The sequence below is a fragment of the Capricornis sumatraensis genome, chromosome 1 (genome assembly GCF_032405125.1).
Source record: "Capricornis sumatraensis isolate serow.1 chromosome 1, serow.2, whole genome shotgun sequence".
NCBI classification, from domain to species: domain Eukaryota; kingdom Metazoa; phylum Chordata; class Mammalia; order Artiodactyla; family Bovidae; genus Capricornis; species Capricornis sumatraensis.
The window spans coordinates 152,560,874-152,577,921 of record NC_091069.1 but is presented as its reverse complement, the minus strand read 5'-3'; the positions used below and the strand labels follow the sequence as shown (position 1 = coordinate 152,577,921).

General features: G+C 36.6%; 1 protein-coding gene across 1 annotated transcript in view; it reads left to right on the top strand.

Annotated features, from left to right (window-relative positions):
- The window catches only part of ZBTB11 (zinc finger and BTB domain containing 11), a 28,816-nt gene extending 12,192 nt beyond the window's left edge, over window positions 1-16,624 (top strand). The window contains exons 4-11 of the mRNA XM_068975197.1: window positions 3,853-4,688; window positions 4,893-5,072; window positions 7,784-8,029; window positions 9,543-9,687; window positions 10,359-10,476; window positions 12,882-13,040; window positions 13,161-13,336; window positions 13,903-16,624. Of these exons, the coding sequence (XP_068831298.1) occupies window positions 3,853-4,688; window positions 4,893-5,072; window positions 7,784-8,029; window positions 9,543-9,687; window positions 10,359-10,476; window positions 12,882-13,040; window positions 13,161-13,336; window positions 13,903-14,420 (2,378 nt within the window). The 3' untranslated portion in view covers window positions 14,421-16,624. The remainder of the gene's footprint in view (window positions 1-3,852; window positions 4,689-4,892; window positions 5,073-7,783; window positions 8,030-9,542; window positions 9,688-10,358; window positions 10,477-12,881; window positions 13,041-13,160; window positions 13,337-13,902) is intronic.
- Window positions 16,625-17,048: the final 424 nt, after the last annotated feature.

The window sequence follows — 17,048 nt, the reverse complement described above, 5'->3', positions numbered from 1 at the left end:
AAAACCAGTGGTCCACAGAACCTAAAATATTTGCTTATCTGGCTATTTACAGGAAAACTTTCTTTACCCTTTGGCCAGACATAATTTTTAAATGTTAAAAACCTAACTTATGCAAATACTATAGTTCAAGGTCATTAATTGCAGAAACCACTACAGTGTTAAAACTGCTTCTTATAGAATTCCCAAGAATTGTATATGTTGTCTTTCAACCAGAGAAATGACTTTGCTCAAAATGAATTTGCTGATGGATGAAAAACTGGTTAATAGCCTATAGAGAAATAAACCAATAAAATTTTGGAGTTACTTATACAACCCTAACAGAAATAACTTCTTATTCTTTTATAATTCATTTGTGCTTGCTATTACTTTTCTGTAAGTTAATTTTTACAGAGTTGTAAAATAGTCTAGTCAGTAGCAATCAATGGTGTTTGCTCAGCACTGCTCTTAAAGAATACTTGACTCCAAAGATATATTATACAGTACAGGGAATAACTACAAGCAGAAGTATAACCTTTAAAAATTGTGGGACACTGTTGTACCCCTGAAACATATAATATTGTATGTCTGCTGTACTTCGGTAAACAAAAGCCCAGTAATCCTTTTTACCTATTAACCAAATTTTTTAAATTGAAATATAGTTGATTACAATGTTGTAGAGCATTACATTAATTTCTGCTGTACAGCAAAGTGATTCTGTTTTATATATATATTCTTTTTAAATATTCTTTTCCTTTATGGTTTATCACTGCATAGTGAGTTTCTTGTGCTATACAGGACCTTGCTATTACCAATCCTGTTATATAGTAGTTTTCATAGGCTAACCCCAAACTCCCCCCCCAGTCCTCCTCCACTCCCCTTTACCATTGGCAACAAGTCTGTTCTCTGTGTGTCCATTTCTGTTTTGTAGGTAAGTTCATTTGTGTCATATTTTAGATTCCAGGTGTGTGATACCATATAGGATTTGTCGTTCTCGCTTTGATTTCACTTAGTATGATAATTGCTAGGACCATCCATGTAGCTGCAATTAATGGCTGAGCAATATTTTATTGTACGTATGTACCACATCTTCTTCATGCATTAATCTGTCAGTGGAAAGTTAGATTGTTTCCATGTCTTAGCTATTGTAAATAATGCTGCTGTGAATATAGAGGTGCATGTATCTTTTTGAATTATAGTTTTATCTGGAAGATATGCCCAGGAGTGAGAATGATGGAGATCATATGGCAACTGTGTTAATAATTTTTAGGAGACCCTCCATATTGTTTTCCACAGTGGCAGTTGTTGAATGTCTTTTCATGTGCCTATTGGCGATCTGTATGTTGTCTTTGGAGAAATGTCTTTTTAGTTCTTCTGTCCATTTTTTGATTGGGTTGTTTGTTTTGTTGATGTTGTTGTATGAGCTGTGTGTGTTTTGAAGATTAAACCCTTGTTGATCACATTGTTTGCTCCCATTCCATAGATTACCTTTCCTTTTTGTTTGTGGTTTCCTTTGCTGTGCAAAAGTTTGTAAGTTTGATTAGGTCCCATTTGTTTATTTTTGCTTTTACGTCTATTGCCTGGAGAGATTGACCTAAGAAAAAAAACCTTGGTATGATTTATGTCAAGAAATGTTTTGCTGATGGTCTCTTTTAGGATTTTTATGGTGTCATGTGTTATATTTAAGTCTTTAAGCTATTTTGAGTTTATTTTTGTGTATCATGTGAAGGAGCGTTCAGATTTCATTGATTTATGTGTAGCTTTCCAACATGCCCAACACCCTTTGTTGAAGAGACTTCTTCCTATTGCATATTCTTGGCTCCTTTGTTGAAGATTAATTGACTCTAGGTTTATGGGTTTATTTTGGGCTCTCTATTCTGTTCCATTGATCCATATGTTTGTTTTTGTGCCAGTACCAAACTATTTTAATTGCTGTAGCATTGTATTTATTGTCTGAAGCCTCCCTCCTGCTTTGTTTTTTTTTACTCAGGATTGCTTTGGCTATTCTGGATCTTCTATGGTTCCCTATAAATTGTAGGTTTATTTGTTCTAGTACTGTGAAAAATGTCATGAGTAATTTAATAGGGATCGCATTTAATCTGTAGATTTCTTTTGGTAGTATGATCATTTTAACAGTATTCTTCCATGCTTCTGGATTGACTTCAACTTAGAAATTAAAAAGGTACTAGGTAAAAGACCAAAGTGCATTTTTCTTTAAGAAATACTCTTTCTTACTTCAAGCTTATTAATTTCATAATTTGTAGCAGTATTAATATGGCTTCAGCCAACTTAATTATCAGCTTTCCTAGGAATGACAGATTAGCAGTGTTAGTCATGTTGATGTGATGTTTCCCCAACTTTCAACCTGACTCCTAGTACATCTCATAGGTTAAGGCTTCCTTGTATGCTTGTTACTTGCTTATCCCTTATTTGCCTATGTAAAAGTACCACATTTTATGTATCTTCAGTCAAAACTGAAAATACTGCAGACATGAGTTTTTAAAAGGTTGCTTTGGCCCTCTTGTCATTTTTAATAAAAGATCTCTTAAGATAAATTATTACATATAAGAAAAGCAAGGCACAGTAAAGTTTGTGTAAATCGATACCTGTTGTAAGAAGAGACAGAAGAGTATTTATTGGGCTGTATAAAGAGACTCTTAAAAAGCTGTATAAACTGTTAATTCGTTTTGGTTATGGAGATGGAATTGGACTTACGACCATGTAATCTTCTAATTTCTGAATCATGGGAATATTAACAATGGTCTTTTAATGTGAAGTACTGAGAACTTAGAATGGAACTGATCTTATTTTCTCACATAAAATGGGAACCTCATGCCTGCTGCTGCTGCTGCTAAGTCGCTTCAGTCGTGTCCGACTCTGTGCGACCCCACAGACAGTAGCCCACCAGGCTCCTCTGTCCCTGGGATTCTCCAGGCAAGAACAGTGGAGTGGGTTGCCATTTCCTTCTCCAGTGCATGAAAGTGAAAAGTGAAAGTGAAGTTGCTCAGTCATGTTTGACTCTTTGTGACCCCATGGACTGCAGCCTACCAGGCTCCTCCGTCCATGGGATTTTCCAGGCAAGAGTACTGGAGTGGGGTGCCATTGCCTTCTCCAATGCCTGGTGTGTAGTAATTTGTCTTATTCCTTAGACCAAAGATAAGCAAACTACAGCCGGAAGGGCAGTCCTCCCTTCTTTTCCTCCATAAAGTTATATTGTGACATAGCCACACTCCTTTACATACATGTTACAATATGTGGTTTCTCTTTCCAGCTACAGTGGCAGAATTAAGTAGTTGAAACAGATGCCTTGTTGCCTGCAGTATTTATTATCTGATTCTTGACAGAAAAATTTTGCCAACCCTCTGCTATAGACCTTGTTTTAAAATTTTTAGTAATAGAACACTTTGTTTACAATCAGATTTTTATATGAGCTTCTGTTTTGAAATGCACAGCTGTGTTTACTGCAGTGAGGTTAGGGGACGGGTTGGTTGGACCCTGCCTACTCACCTGCCTCCCTCTCTTTTTGTACCCTCCGTTCTCCAGCAGCTGTTTCTTGAGGGGAATTTGAGGAACCCCCGGGGTTCTAAGGAGTACAGTTTGAAAATGACTGCCTTACAACAACTCTTTGAGGTAGTAAGTGTGATATTATTTTCTATTTTAGGTATTGAGAGACACAACTCATGGAAGTGAGTTAGTCAAGGCTTAATAAGCAACCAGAGCTCAAAACAATTCCAGAGTGTTTTAATTTCAGAATAAATGGTTATATTTGCCTTTATGTTATATTTTATATTGTCATGAAGATACATTAGTTGTTTTTACAAGGTGTTTTAGTGGTGATTTGACTTTTTTGTCTTTCATCTTCCTTGTTTCGCATAGGTTTTTGTAAGGCTAGTTTCCTTCCTTTACTGGAATTTGCCTATACTTCTGTGCTAAGTTTTGACTTCTGTAGCATGGCTGATGTAGCCATCTTGGCTCGTCATCTTTTTATGTCAGAAGTTTTAGAAATCTGTGAAAGTGTGCATAAACTAATGGAAGAGAAGCAGCTAACAGTGTATAAGAAGGGTGAAGTACAAACAGTTGCATCTACACAGGACTTACAAGAACAAAGTGGAGGTACAGCACCTCCCGTGGCTAACACAGGAACCACAACAACTGTATCCACTGAACTTGGGGACTGTGAGATCGTGCTGCTGATGAATGGAGAATTGCCAGAGCAGAATGGAGAGCTAGGGCAACAACCCGAGCCCCGCATTTCTTCACAGGCTGAAGCCACCGCGTCGCCTGTGGGCTGTGTCACTGATTCCCAACCTGAAATGGAGTCTGTTGATTTAGTAACAAAAAACAACCAGACAGAACTGGGAACTTTAAACAGCAGAGAAGATAGAACAGTTTCTAGTACTCATCCTAAGCCTTCACAAGAGAATGTTCTCAGTAGCTCTCCAGGAAACACTGATACAGGAGATAATACAGCAGCTGAGGATATCTGTGTTGAAGACATTTCAGAGCACAGGCAGGACCTTGACCCGTCCTCAAAAGATGAGGAAAATCTAGCTGACCCGACAGCACTGATGGACCATAGCCCCGACGATGATACTTACAGAAGCAGACTTCGGCAGCGTTCTGTTAATGAAGGAGGATATATCCGACTACACAAAGGAATGGAGAAGAAGCTGCAGAAACGGAAAGCCATTCCCAAGTCAGCAGTTCAACAGGTATGATGAAGAAAGGGTTCACCTTTGTAGTTTTAGTTTTAAGTTGAAAGCGTTCTATTGATAAATTTATGGTGAAAAATATTTTGAGGAGGAGGGGAGTGGGTGCAGGAAAGCAATTTAATGTTTTAAATACCAATGTTATTGATAAGGTAATGTGAATTTGAGATAGTTAAATTTGGATTGTGTTTTCTGTTCCTTAATCAGGTGGCTCAGAAATTAGTTCAAAGAGGAAAAAAGATGAAACAGCCGAAAAGAGATGCTAAAGAAAATACAGAAGAAGAAGCGTCCCATAAATGTGGGGAATGTGGAATGGTTTTTCAGAGACGATATGCTCTTATAAAGCACATACTGAAACATGAAAGAGCTAGAGATTACAAGTGTCCAGTAAGTATCTGGAAAGCTAAATATAAACGGCTCTAACTTCTTTATAAATAGAATCCAGTTTACTGCTTTGTTATTATGCTACCATTTGTATTCTCCTTCTCCCTTATATTGCTGTCATAGTTACCTGCTGATTGATACATGTCATGTTCTTGTCAAAAAATGTTCAATGACTTACCTCTGCTTCTTCCGTAGAAAGATGACAGTACAATGATCTTTTTAGAAAGTTCATAGAGAGGCAAAAAGAACAGGAGACCATAGCAACTAAATTCTGGCCTCTGATACATAAATGTAGTCTTTTTTTAATTTTTAAACTGTACCACATAGCACTCGAATCCTAGTTCCCTGACCAGGGATCAGACCTATGCTCCGTGGAAGTGTGGGGTCTTAACCACTGGGCTGCCAGGGAAGTCCCTCGATGGAGTCATTGTCAGTAAATGTGAAAGGGCCATTCCCAGCCTTTCAGCATGGAAAGCTAAGAACCAACCCAAATTGTATTGCAGAACTACCAGGAGGTTCAGGAATTAATGATGCTAGTGACCTTGAAAGTAGAGGTAAGGCTGATGGTTAGAAAGTCTTTTTAAGAAGCAAGTTAATCACTACCACCATGCCTTCAAAGATCCATCTTCTACTCTCTGAAAAAGATAAAACCACAGCTGCTCTAGAGAACACTGTGGATACGAGGGTGAATGTATCAGTGCGGTATACCCAACAAGGGAAAGTAGAAGCTTCTATACTATAGAATATTGAAAGTGCTCTTTGCCTACTCAAGTCCTGGAATGTTAACAGCCAAACCCTTAACCTTAAAATAGAAAGATTTCTTAGAGATGAGAAATCTGAAGCCCAGTTAAGAAAAAGACCTAAAGAAACCACTCACTAAAGGCAGGGGTTGACTGTTTATGTCCCTGCTTACACACAAGTTCCAATTAGTTGCTTTTTTTTCCCCCCAATTAGTTTTTAAATGTCTTACTCTGAAATGTGAATAAATATCAGGTATACAGACTCCTGACAAATATTTCAAGCAAAAAGCAACTTTGAGGAATTTAAGACTATGCAGTTAGAAGAAAACTAAAAAAAAAATGCACATAAAACCCAAAACACAAGTATGATTAAAATATCTCTGATGTCCAAGTAATTCTAAACAGCATGGAGAGAAAGAATTAATGCAATGAAAAAAACATTTTAGAACTCGAGCATAGAAGTTTCCTTGTTAAAAGGGCATGTCAGATGTTCAGAATCATGGTTTAAAATAATTCTTTACCAAATGCATTATGAAATTTCTGAATCAGGGGACAAAGAAAATATTACAGATTGGAAGAGAGAAAGGAAAAGGGTTAGAATAGTTTCAGACATTTCAGTAGCAACAGTGGAAGCTAGAAGATAAAGGGACAATATCTTTAATATTATAAAAGGAAATGATTTCTAACTTGAAGTCAATAGTCAGAATATATTTGCGATGGTATAGTAAGAACAGTTTCAAGACTTGCAAGGTCTGCAGAGTTTTACCCCCTAAATTCCCTTTCTTAGAAAGCTGTTGGTAGAGGTATTCCACCAAAATGATCAAGACATGGGAAGTGGAAAACATGGGGTCCAATCTGTGAAACAGTTGCACCAGTTTGGAACACAGCATAGTGCTTTGATGGAGATATCCCACAAGGTGATGTGTTTAAACCTTCTCTCAGCCAACAATTGAGGCAAGGTTTTACAACAGATTAGCAGTAAATACAAAGAGAAGTAAAAGGGAAAGCAAAAAGAAAGGGAAGAAAATCATACTGTACTATATTGTCCAGCTGTAATAACATGTACATCATCCAAATAATGTAAGCACTGAAATTGATCTCACCAAAATGATGATAAAGCTGTCTTGAGCAAGTATGGTAATGAAAGGAATTGTGTATGTATAGAGAGTGAAAGGTGAAGGAGAGACTCACCTCCTATTGTTCATATTACTCAGGATCACAGAGATGATCATTGAGAAAGTGTCAAAAAAGTAGAAGTAGTGGACCAACAGGCCAGTTTTATTCATTTTAAAAAATGTCTTATGGATCGTGACTGTGTATAGCATTGATTTTAAAATAAAGAGCAGAAGCTTTCAGGAATACTCAGCAAGTGCAGGATAAAGCTCAAGGACTGGACCTTCCTTGCTGTCCAGTGGCGAAGATTCCACATGCCCAGTGCATGGGGCCAGGTGCAACCCCAGGGGGGGAACTAGATCTCACATGCCGCAGCAAAGACTGAAAATCCTGTCTGTCACAGCTGAGACCCAGCGCAGCCAAATAAATGAAACATAAAAAACAAACACAATATAAAAATTAAAAGCAAACAAGTCCCAAGGACTATCACAGTTTTATCCTCCCACTTTTTCAAGCCCCTGTTGTTGCTCCACCTAACAACTGTTAGTATTCATATAATGATAGTGTGCTTCCTTTTGTCTGAGGCTTTCCCTACTCTGATTACTCCCCCTTCTTAAACATTTCACCTGTTTACATATAAATCCTTTTTCTGTGGTTAGATTATAAACCCCTGCAGAGTAGAGACTGGGTCTGTCCCTTTTATCTGTATAATCTGGTACCTGGTATACTGTGTCTTTTATATAGTTTATGTGTTTATGTAATTGTAACAGACAAATGGCAAGTTGAAATATGAGTTGCGTTTTACTTAACATTTGTAATGAAAATACATTGAGGTCGAACTTAACTTACTTTTTCTTCTAGTTGTGTAAGAAACAGTTTCAGTACAGTGCCTCCTTGCGAGCCCACCTTATTCGACATACCAGGAAAGATGCACCTACTTCGTCCTCTTCCAGTTCCGCATCGAATGAGGCATCAGGGTCATCGTCTGAGAAGGGCAGAACCAAACGGGAATTTATATGTTCCATATGTGGAAGGACATTGCCTAAATTATATTCTCTTCGAATACATATGTTAAAGCACACAGGTGTAAAACCACATGCATGCCAGGTAAAATTATATTTGTTATTTAGCAGCAGCAGCAGCAGAATATAACTGACAATAAGACTGGTTGAATCTGGAGCCACATCACTTTAGTAAAATATCCCTTAAAGTCCATAACTTTTTCAGTTTGTTGCTTAGGTCAAGGGTGATTCCCATTTTTCCTCTTTAATTTGTTGTCTGAAGTTGTAGTTTGAAGTAAATCTATTGAGAGTGTTGAGGAGACGTGATGGAATTCAGAGTGGTACTGGGTGAGAATAACCAGCTTCTAAATCATACCTTCATGTTTGGCAGGGCCAGCCCGGCTTGGGAAGGAACCTGTGACTTAAATCTTAGCAGAAATTCTGCCTAAACTCTGTGTCCTTCTCCAAAGCTGAAGACTAAATGTCAAAGTGTGATTGCCGGTTCAGAATCCTGTGATCAGCCAGCTTTGGGCTATTTGAAACAGTGAAAAATTTCTAGCAGCACCTGTAGCCTTGCATATAAGGATGACCCACTATTTTTATTGATAGTTTCGGAGCCAGTAACATTTTTAATGTTTTTCTCTGTTGTTTTTTTAAGCTTTGTACTATATGAAAAAAGAATGTCAGAGAATAGAATAAACCCTTACATACCCTTTACCCAGCTTTATCAATACATGGTCATTTGCGAGTTTTTTTTTTTTTAATTAAAAAAATTTTATTGAAATACAGTTTATTTATAATTTTGTGTTAGTTTTAGATATACAGCAAAGTTATTCAGCTATTTATCCATTCTGTTTTAGATTCTTTTCTACTATAGGTTATTAGAAGATACTGAGTGTAGTTCCCCATGCTATACAGTAGGTCCTTGTTGGTTATCTATGGTTAGTTGTGTTTCATATGACTGTCACTCATTCCCTTCCTACCCCTTCCCTTCAGTTACTCTGAAGCCAAGTCCTAACCATCATTGTCTTCATACATTTAAAAATTAAGTGTTAATGGGATCTCTGGTCTTCTACTGTAGCACTACTCAAGATGTGTGGCCCATGGAAGAGAAGTGAAAAAATGGAGAGTAAGCATGTAGAAACTGTCATGGCAATTTGACATTGTTTGGCATCTTTATTGTGTTTAACAAAAATCCCTAATAGATTGAGGAAAGGAAAAAAAGACTGGTACTTCATCATAGAGAGTTTGAGAAGCACTGTTTCAGTTGGTATAGATGTGAATGAGTATATTGTTCTCGACTAAGCTTCCATGTCTCTTTTAATGTATATTGTTTACCAGTTTCAGAAAAGACAGTGTGAGGGCTTTTTGGTACTGTTTTGAGTTCTTCACAGATTGCATGGTTGTAAGAAATACAGAAGTATTTGTTAAGTACGGAATCGGGAGATAATCAGTGAGCTTAAAATCTTAGGCCCTTGTTTCAACTTAAACATTGTCATTTTGTTTATAATTTAAGGTTTTAATTTAAAATAGCATACTAGCTTCTCTATCTTCATTCTTCAGAAACAGCCCTTAACTCTTTTTCTGTTTTACTTGTTTAAATACCCATGCTCCTTTAGGTCTGTGGAAAGACTTTCATCTACAAACACGGTCTAAAATTACACCAGAGTCTCCATCAGTCACAGAAGCAGTTCCAGTGTGAACTATGTGTGAAGTCATTTGTTACCAAAAGGAGTCTTCAAGAACATATGAGTATTCACACAGGTAACGAGAAATTTATATTGACATAGTTACACAGTATATACTGGTAGCTTACCTAGTGTATTGATTATGCTATAAGACTGTATATGTGCAGTTTTTTAAATTAATGAGAGTAAAGCTTAAAAGTTTTTCTTACATCTAGTTTTAGAGCTGTCTTATTTGTATAAAAGTTAAAAAAATTTTTTTTAATTAGTTCACATGTCTGCTTCATGTCAATGTATAGCTAAATCCACCACAATATTGTAATTATCTTCTAATTAAATTAATTTTTTTAAAAAAGCAATAAGCAGATGTAACTGTCAACAAGTATCTGGTTTATAATTTTATTAGAATTTTTAGTCCACATATATTATTTTCACGTGTTTAAAGCAGTTACGTAGAAGTGGCTGATGAAGGAAGGGTAGATAACTGCTGTAGAACTTGTATACAACTCTACACTGTTATAATCCAGATGACATGCAAGCCTCCCAAATTCTTTGGGCAGTAGTGGCCTCACTAGTACTGTAATGAGAGGAAATAGGATATTTGACATAGTTTGTTATTCTTAGAAGGTGGGTGCCAAAAGTCATAGCTTCTGTGTTCACTTGATAAAGTAGCTTCTGAAGTATGACATAAAGTGTTGTTAGAAGAGCACCTGATCACTGGATTTGTGACATGCTTTTTAATTTTTATAGGAGAGTCCAAGTACCTTTGCTCAGTTTGTGGAAAGTCTTTTCATAGAGGCTCTGGGCTTAGCAAGCACCTAAAGAAACACCAACCAAAGCCTGAGGTTCGAGGCTATCATTGTACTCAGTAAGTATTTAGTATGTGAACCATTCAGTTAATTTATGTTCTTAGTTCATTTGAAAGTTGTTTCAAAGGAAAATATTTGAGGTGGCTGAAGTTGATTAGATACAGTTTGATGCAGCATCACTGTTGATAATGTGTCATTTTCAAAGTTCACCTGTAATTGAACTCTGCTAAGGAAGTGGAGCTTGAATATTCATATGTAATTATATAAACATACACGCATATATGTGTATATCTGAGGTGATGGATTGTTAACAAATGGTAGAAATCCTTTCACAATGTGCATGTGTGTGTGTATACACACATTCTGAATCATCATGTTTTACACTTAAAATACCTTACAGTTTTGTCAGTTACACCTCAGTAAAATTGGAAAAAAAAAAGTTGAATCTAATAGTAAACTATTATTTTACTTTTAAAAAAATTTTACTATTTGTTTACTCTTGATTTTAATCAGTTTGCTTTTGTCTAGGTGTTCCTATTTAATATTTAGCAGTTTTATTTGCATTATAAATCTCATACCATATGAATCATTCATTTTAAATGCCTTAAAGAAATTCCTCAAATGTGCGACCTAGGGGTAGGGACTGTAGGAAAGAAGGGTCCCTTGGTGCCAGGCAGAGATTCTTTATAGACAATGCTTCTGAAGAAGTACTGGACTCGTGCTCATTTCTCTTTTTCATCGACTCCTTTCCTCTCCCTCTTTTTCCAGAACCTCCTGAGACCCTTTTATAAAGTTCATATAACATTTATCATGTTAAAGTGTTCAGTTCAGTGGCTCTCGGTACATTCAGTGTTGTGCAAGCATCACCACTGATTCCAGAATGCCTTCAACACTCAGCCAGGCAGTTTACAATCCTGCCTAGTCTTCTCTTTTTGTTTGTGCAGAGTCAGCCATCGGTGAGAGCATGAAGCATTTCAGGTCTTTTCTGAGCATGTGCCAGCCCTGGGCAAATAATTTGGACTTCTAGATGCCTGGGAATATGTGAGAGTTTTTCAAAGGTCTTATTTCGTGAAGTATCTCATTCTCCAGCCTTTCCTCCCAACTGCCATTCCTTGCTCCAGCAGCTGTGGCTAATACCTTTACCTTTAAATGTTTCCAACCAATCCCTCCTCTCAACTCTCCCCATCACTCCCCAAGTCCTCAGCCCTGGGGGAATTTGGCTAAATAAAAGCAAGCACTTTGAGAGGTACCAGATGGTTCAAAACAACTGCAGTTCAGTTTAAGTCCCTCTGATACATGAACCCATAGCGAGAATGAATTCTATGTCTACTGAGCTGAGGAGCCAGGGGATGGGATCAGGATGAGTTGAAATGCCACAAAGCTCTTTTACCAGGATTCAACCATTTTTTTTCTTAATTAAATAATTACCTGGTTGCTGTCAACTTTTAATCAGTTTCCAGAGCTTCAGTAAAATTGATTCTGACCGTTTTTGCCCCTTTGTCTACTGATTTTGTGGAAGGTTGGGCTTTTGGAGTTATCAACTCTGCCCGTATTTCCTGATGTCACTCTGATCAGTCTTATTTTTATTTTTTACAGATTTTTTGATGTGTACCATTTTTAAAGCCTTTTTTGAATTTGTTTCAGTATTGCTTCTGTTTTATGTTTTGGCCCTGAGGCATGTGGGATCTTAGCTCCTTGACCAGGAATCAAACCCGCAACCCCCTGCATTGGAAGGGGAGTCCCCTTACTCAGTCTTATTTTAAAAGAAAAGTAGTTTATTATGCATACCTTTATACGTGCAAATGTAAGAAGACCCAGTTTAAACTGGCTTGAATGAACTAGAAGTCTGAATGGTTTAATCTAAATTGATTTCAGATTCATTAGCACTTGATGTCTGTGAGGCTCCATGTGGATAAGACAGTGGCAATGGTTTCAGCCTCACATCCCCTCAACTCCCAAATTGTCAAGCTGCATTTCTCATGTTCCTATAAAAGCCCTGAGGTCACTCCCATTGAATCTGGCTAAGGCATTTGGTCTTATGTGGATCAATCACAATGGCCGAGAGAATGCTGTGCTCTGATTGACTTATACCTAAGTTAGTTGCTCCATCCTTATGGGCAGGAGTAAATCCTACCCCCAACAGATGGACAGAATGGGAGAGGGTGAAAAGGGATGTAAAAAGGGCACATCCCAAGGAGTTGAGGAGAAGATAGAAGATACTCACCTTTATGATAACCTTTGGGAGCTTTGCAGGATTCTTTCTAAAATGTTTCTAGTATTCTGGAACTAAAAGAACTTAACACACTCAAGCCTTGATGCAAGATTGCAATACTAAGATTTTGTTTTGTTTTAAATTGGGATCATCTTGTAGAGTTCTAGAAACTCAGGAATATACTGAGTTCTTGGAAACTTCTTTTAAAAGAATAAGATGATCCATTTGGGTGAATGGACTTTGTTATTGCAGATGTGAGAAAAGTTTCTTTGAAGCTAGAGACCTTCGCCAGCACATGAACAAACATCTTGGTGTGAAGCCATTCCAGTGCCAGTTTTGTGATAAGTGCTATAGTTGGAAGAAAGACTGGTATTCCCATGTGAAATCTCATTCTGTCACTGAGCCGTACAGGTGGGTAAATCTGGGGCGAATCTGAGCTTAATTGATATGTATGTACTTGGATTAACTGTTAATCCATTAGTTGGTTTTGGTGTTTAGGAAAAGATAATTTGTGTTTTTCCTCTATTTTAGGTGTAATATATGTGGCAAAGAATTTTATGAAAAAGCATTGTTCAGAAGGCATGTAAAGAAAGCTACCCATGGAAAAAAAGGACGAGCAAAGCAAAACCTGGAACGGGTGTGTGAACAGTGTGGAAGAAAATTCACTCAGCTGAGAGAGTATAGAAGACACATGAACAACCATGGAGGTAACTATGCTTCATGCAGTTTAATAGATAGACCTTTAAATAGAGTAAAAACCAGTCCAGTAGTGATTCTTCCTTTTCCATTCCTCTGTCATCTTCCTTAATGAGAGATTAATCCCATATTATGGAAGATTTATTCAAATAATAGCAGTGATTGTGAATCTGACTACCTAATTGTTGTGTAGATACATTCCTTTCTTAGTGAGCTTAATATTCTGTATTAATATTTTTAGCTGGAATGGATTACTTGAGCTTCTGTTTTTTTATCCTAGGATTATAGGATTGCTATGAAGTTGTAAAGGGACTTTCACAGAAACTCAAAATTGTCTCAGAGTAACTTCTATCTATAGGAACATCTTTAGAAAGGTTATATCCAGAATCTGCTTTATTCTAGGGGAAACCATTTGGCCCTAACTAAAAGATGGCCATAGTCAAGATAGTAAGGTTTATGGGCTACTGTACTTAAAAGCATTATTTATCAGGCAGCTGTAATAAATTTTGGTACTTGGACCTCACCACAGACACACACACACACCCCTCTCTTGTCTTTTTTTTTTTTCTTTTACTAGGAGTTAAGCCATTTGAGTGCTTAACATGTGGAGTTGCTTGGGCTGATGCCCGATCTCTGAAACGCCACGTCAGAACACATACAGGTGAACGGCCTTATGTCTGTCCTGTGTGTAGTGAAGCCTACATAGATGCTAGAACACTCCGTAAACATATGACTAAATTCCACAGAGATTATGTGCCTTGCAAGATCATGCTGGAAAAAGATACCCTTCAGTTTCATAACCAGGGAACTCAAGTGGAGCATGCTGTTAGCATCTTAACAGCAGATATGCAGGAACAAGAAAACAGTGGTGCTCAAGAACTTGAAACTGTGGTAGTGACGGGAGAAACTATGGAAGCTCTTGAAGCTGTTGCAGCGACTGAAGAATGTCCGTCAGTATCTACACTCTCTGACCAAAGTATTATGCAAGTGGTTAATTATGTGTTGGCACAGCAGCAAGGACAAAAGCTCTCTGAAGTCGCAGAAGCTATTCAAACTGTTGAAGTAGAGGTGGCACATATTTCAGAAACAGAATGAATGTAGTAATAGAGATAAAAAGAAGCGATGTCTCATGTATACTGAACTCACAGAACATTTGTTTACAATACTGTGTGACTATCTGCCTGGAGTTTGTATGTCCAGGCTCTGGGCTATTTGGTGGTGTTTTAACATATAACGATTTGTCTAGCTAATGGTTCTGTAGAAAAGTCCATTTACTGTAAACAAATTGAAAACAAATCTACTTGGTGGCAGTGGATTATCATGGTATACTTTTTATGAATTAATGTTTAAAAAGAACTGTACTAAATTAAAAACCGTACAGTTTTATTTGCATTTTGACGATTATATATACTTTGAATTTAAAAGGCTGTACTAATTGGCTTTTCTCTTTCATTCTCAAAATATAGAGGTTCTGTGATTTCATTTGCCCTGTTTATGGATTAAAAATTCTAATATAAAACATTTTAGTAGGATACATAGGTATGTTACATTGTTTTAAATGCTTCACATCTGTGATTCTTGACTTACTATTTATTTTATCCCTTTATAAAGTCAGGGATTCTTTATTCTGTTGTAAAGCACTTAATGAGTTACATGTTGTAATCAAGTTTGCACAGTGTACTTAATCTGTATGGGGAACCCTTAAATGAATAGCTAATTTTTCAAATGCAATTCAAATGCATGAAATGCCTATTAAGCCTTACTATGCTAACCTTCAAGGCAAGTAAATTGACCATGAGCAAAGAACACTGTTAATAATCTCTGTTGATGGGAAATTTCTCCTTGATAACAAGAAAATAAATGGGGGGGAGAAAGGTTAAAACTAAGTTTGGTTGTTTGCAACTTTTGTATCATGTTTAATTGTTCAATTTTGTTAAAAAAACTGCAGTTTAGAAATAGGATAGCAATATAGATATCTACAGCAGTCCTGTGGATACCATATAATTGTCAAGTAATTTCAGAATATTGAAAATTCTTCAGTTCAACCCTCATTATAGTATACTACTTAAAGGAATTGATTATGGCCCACCAAATTGTTACAAGTAAATTCTTTTTAAAAGTTGCCTGAAAAATTAATTTGTGTGTTTGATTTTTAAATTCCCACCTCTGTAAGCTATCTAATTTTCTCATTTTTCAAAATAACCACGGGGAGATATCACATTTCTCTCCTGGGATACTACCACTCAAGTTATAATTGTTAAACTTAAACTTCTAAGTATTAGAATAAGCTAATATAAGGTGTAAAATTAAGATAGAAGCAAATCACATGTAAATCATTCCTAAAGCACAAGAAAAGAATGTGCCTTGATGTATATATATTATTAAAATGCTTATTCCAGTTTAAGTGGCTTAAAAGAAAAATAAATGTGATGCCATGCATGTGCTATACCTGCATATGTAATATTTGCATTTGCACATTTCCCATTGTTTCGGTAGCTGTGTGGCTGATTTTCAATTTTAAGTGGATTGACATACAGTCTACAGCTTTATAATGGCTGCTTGTTTAATCGTATGTTTCAGTTAGTGAAAATGTATTTCGATCTAAAATTTGGAATTGTCTTTATGTTCCATTGTCACCACTGTTATTAGATTTAGTTAATTGGGTAAGATCATTAATGTATGTCATAAATATGTAAATAAAAGATGTTGAATCTTGTTTAAAGCATAAGCTTTGAAGTTAAGCTTGTCACTATTTTCAGCTCATAAATCAGTTGCTGTTATTATTAAGTTAATCCATTTTTAAAGAGGAGGGGAATTGAACACATTAAAAATAACCACTGAGGGAACATATAATACTATTAAGACTTATTATACTTAAACATAATCGTACAACAAAATCAAAAGTAGTACAATTAACTGCCATGTTTGGATAATTTAAGTGTGTTTAGAGAATTACATAAATTTCATGCAGAAGTAAGTATTAAGATTCCAAAAATTCAGTTTTATATTTCCATGGAGAAACTGTTTATAATAATTCCTTTCTAAAAGCACACATTGATTTGTTGTTGTCAGATCAGGTATCTCCTGATTAAATCTGCTTGTTAGTGCTGTTTCATTAAATGCCAGTGGCTTTTTACGTAATTTCACAAAGTTACCTTAACTGCTGGATTTAGTCTAGACTTTCAGTGTCTTTTTTTCTTTTTTAATAGCTGTGGTGTAAACTGTACATGATGCTTCCTACTCATAACTGAATTAGAGGATTCAACCTATAATGGCAGTTTAAACCTTTAGGAACCATGGAGGTTCCTAAACAGGGGTTTTACATTTACTGTTTGGATAAATATATCAGACTTATTTTATAGTCTGTTATCTGAAGTTTTGAAGTGAATACTGCTGTTTATTGGATTTCTCCAGAATGTTATAAATGTTAAGAGTACAGGTTGTTGTTTAGTTGCTGAGACTCTTTGTTACCCCATGGTCTGTAGCCCCCGAGGCTCCTCTGTCCATGGGATTTCCCAGGCAAGAATACTGGAGTGGGTTGTCATTTCCTTCTCCAGGGGATCTTCCTAACCCAGAAACTGAACCCACATCTCCTGCATTGGCAGGCGGATTCTTTACCACTGAGCCATCTTGACTTTGGGCTTAATTTGCTGCCTCTTTCCAGTTTACGACCATTCAGGTAAGGCCTGCTGACTTTTATCTTTTCTGATGTATGTACTTAAA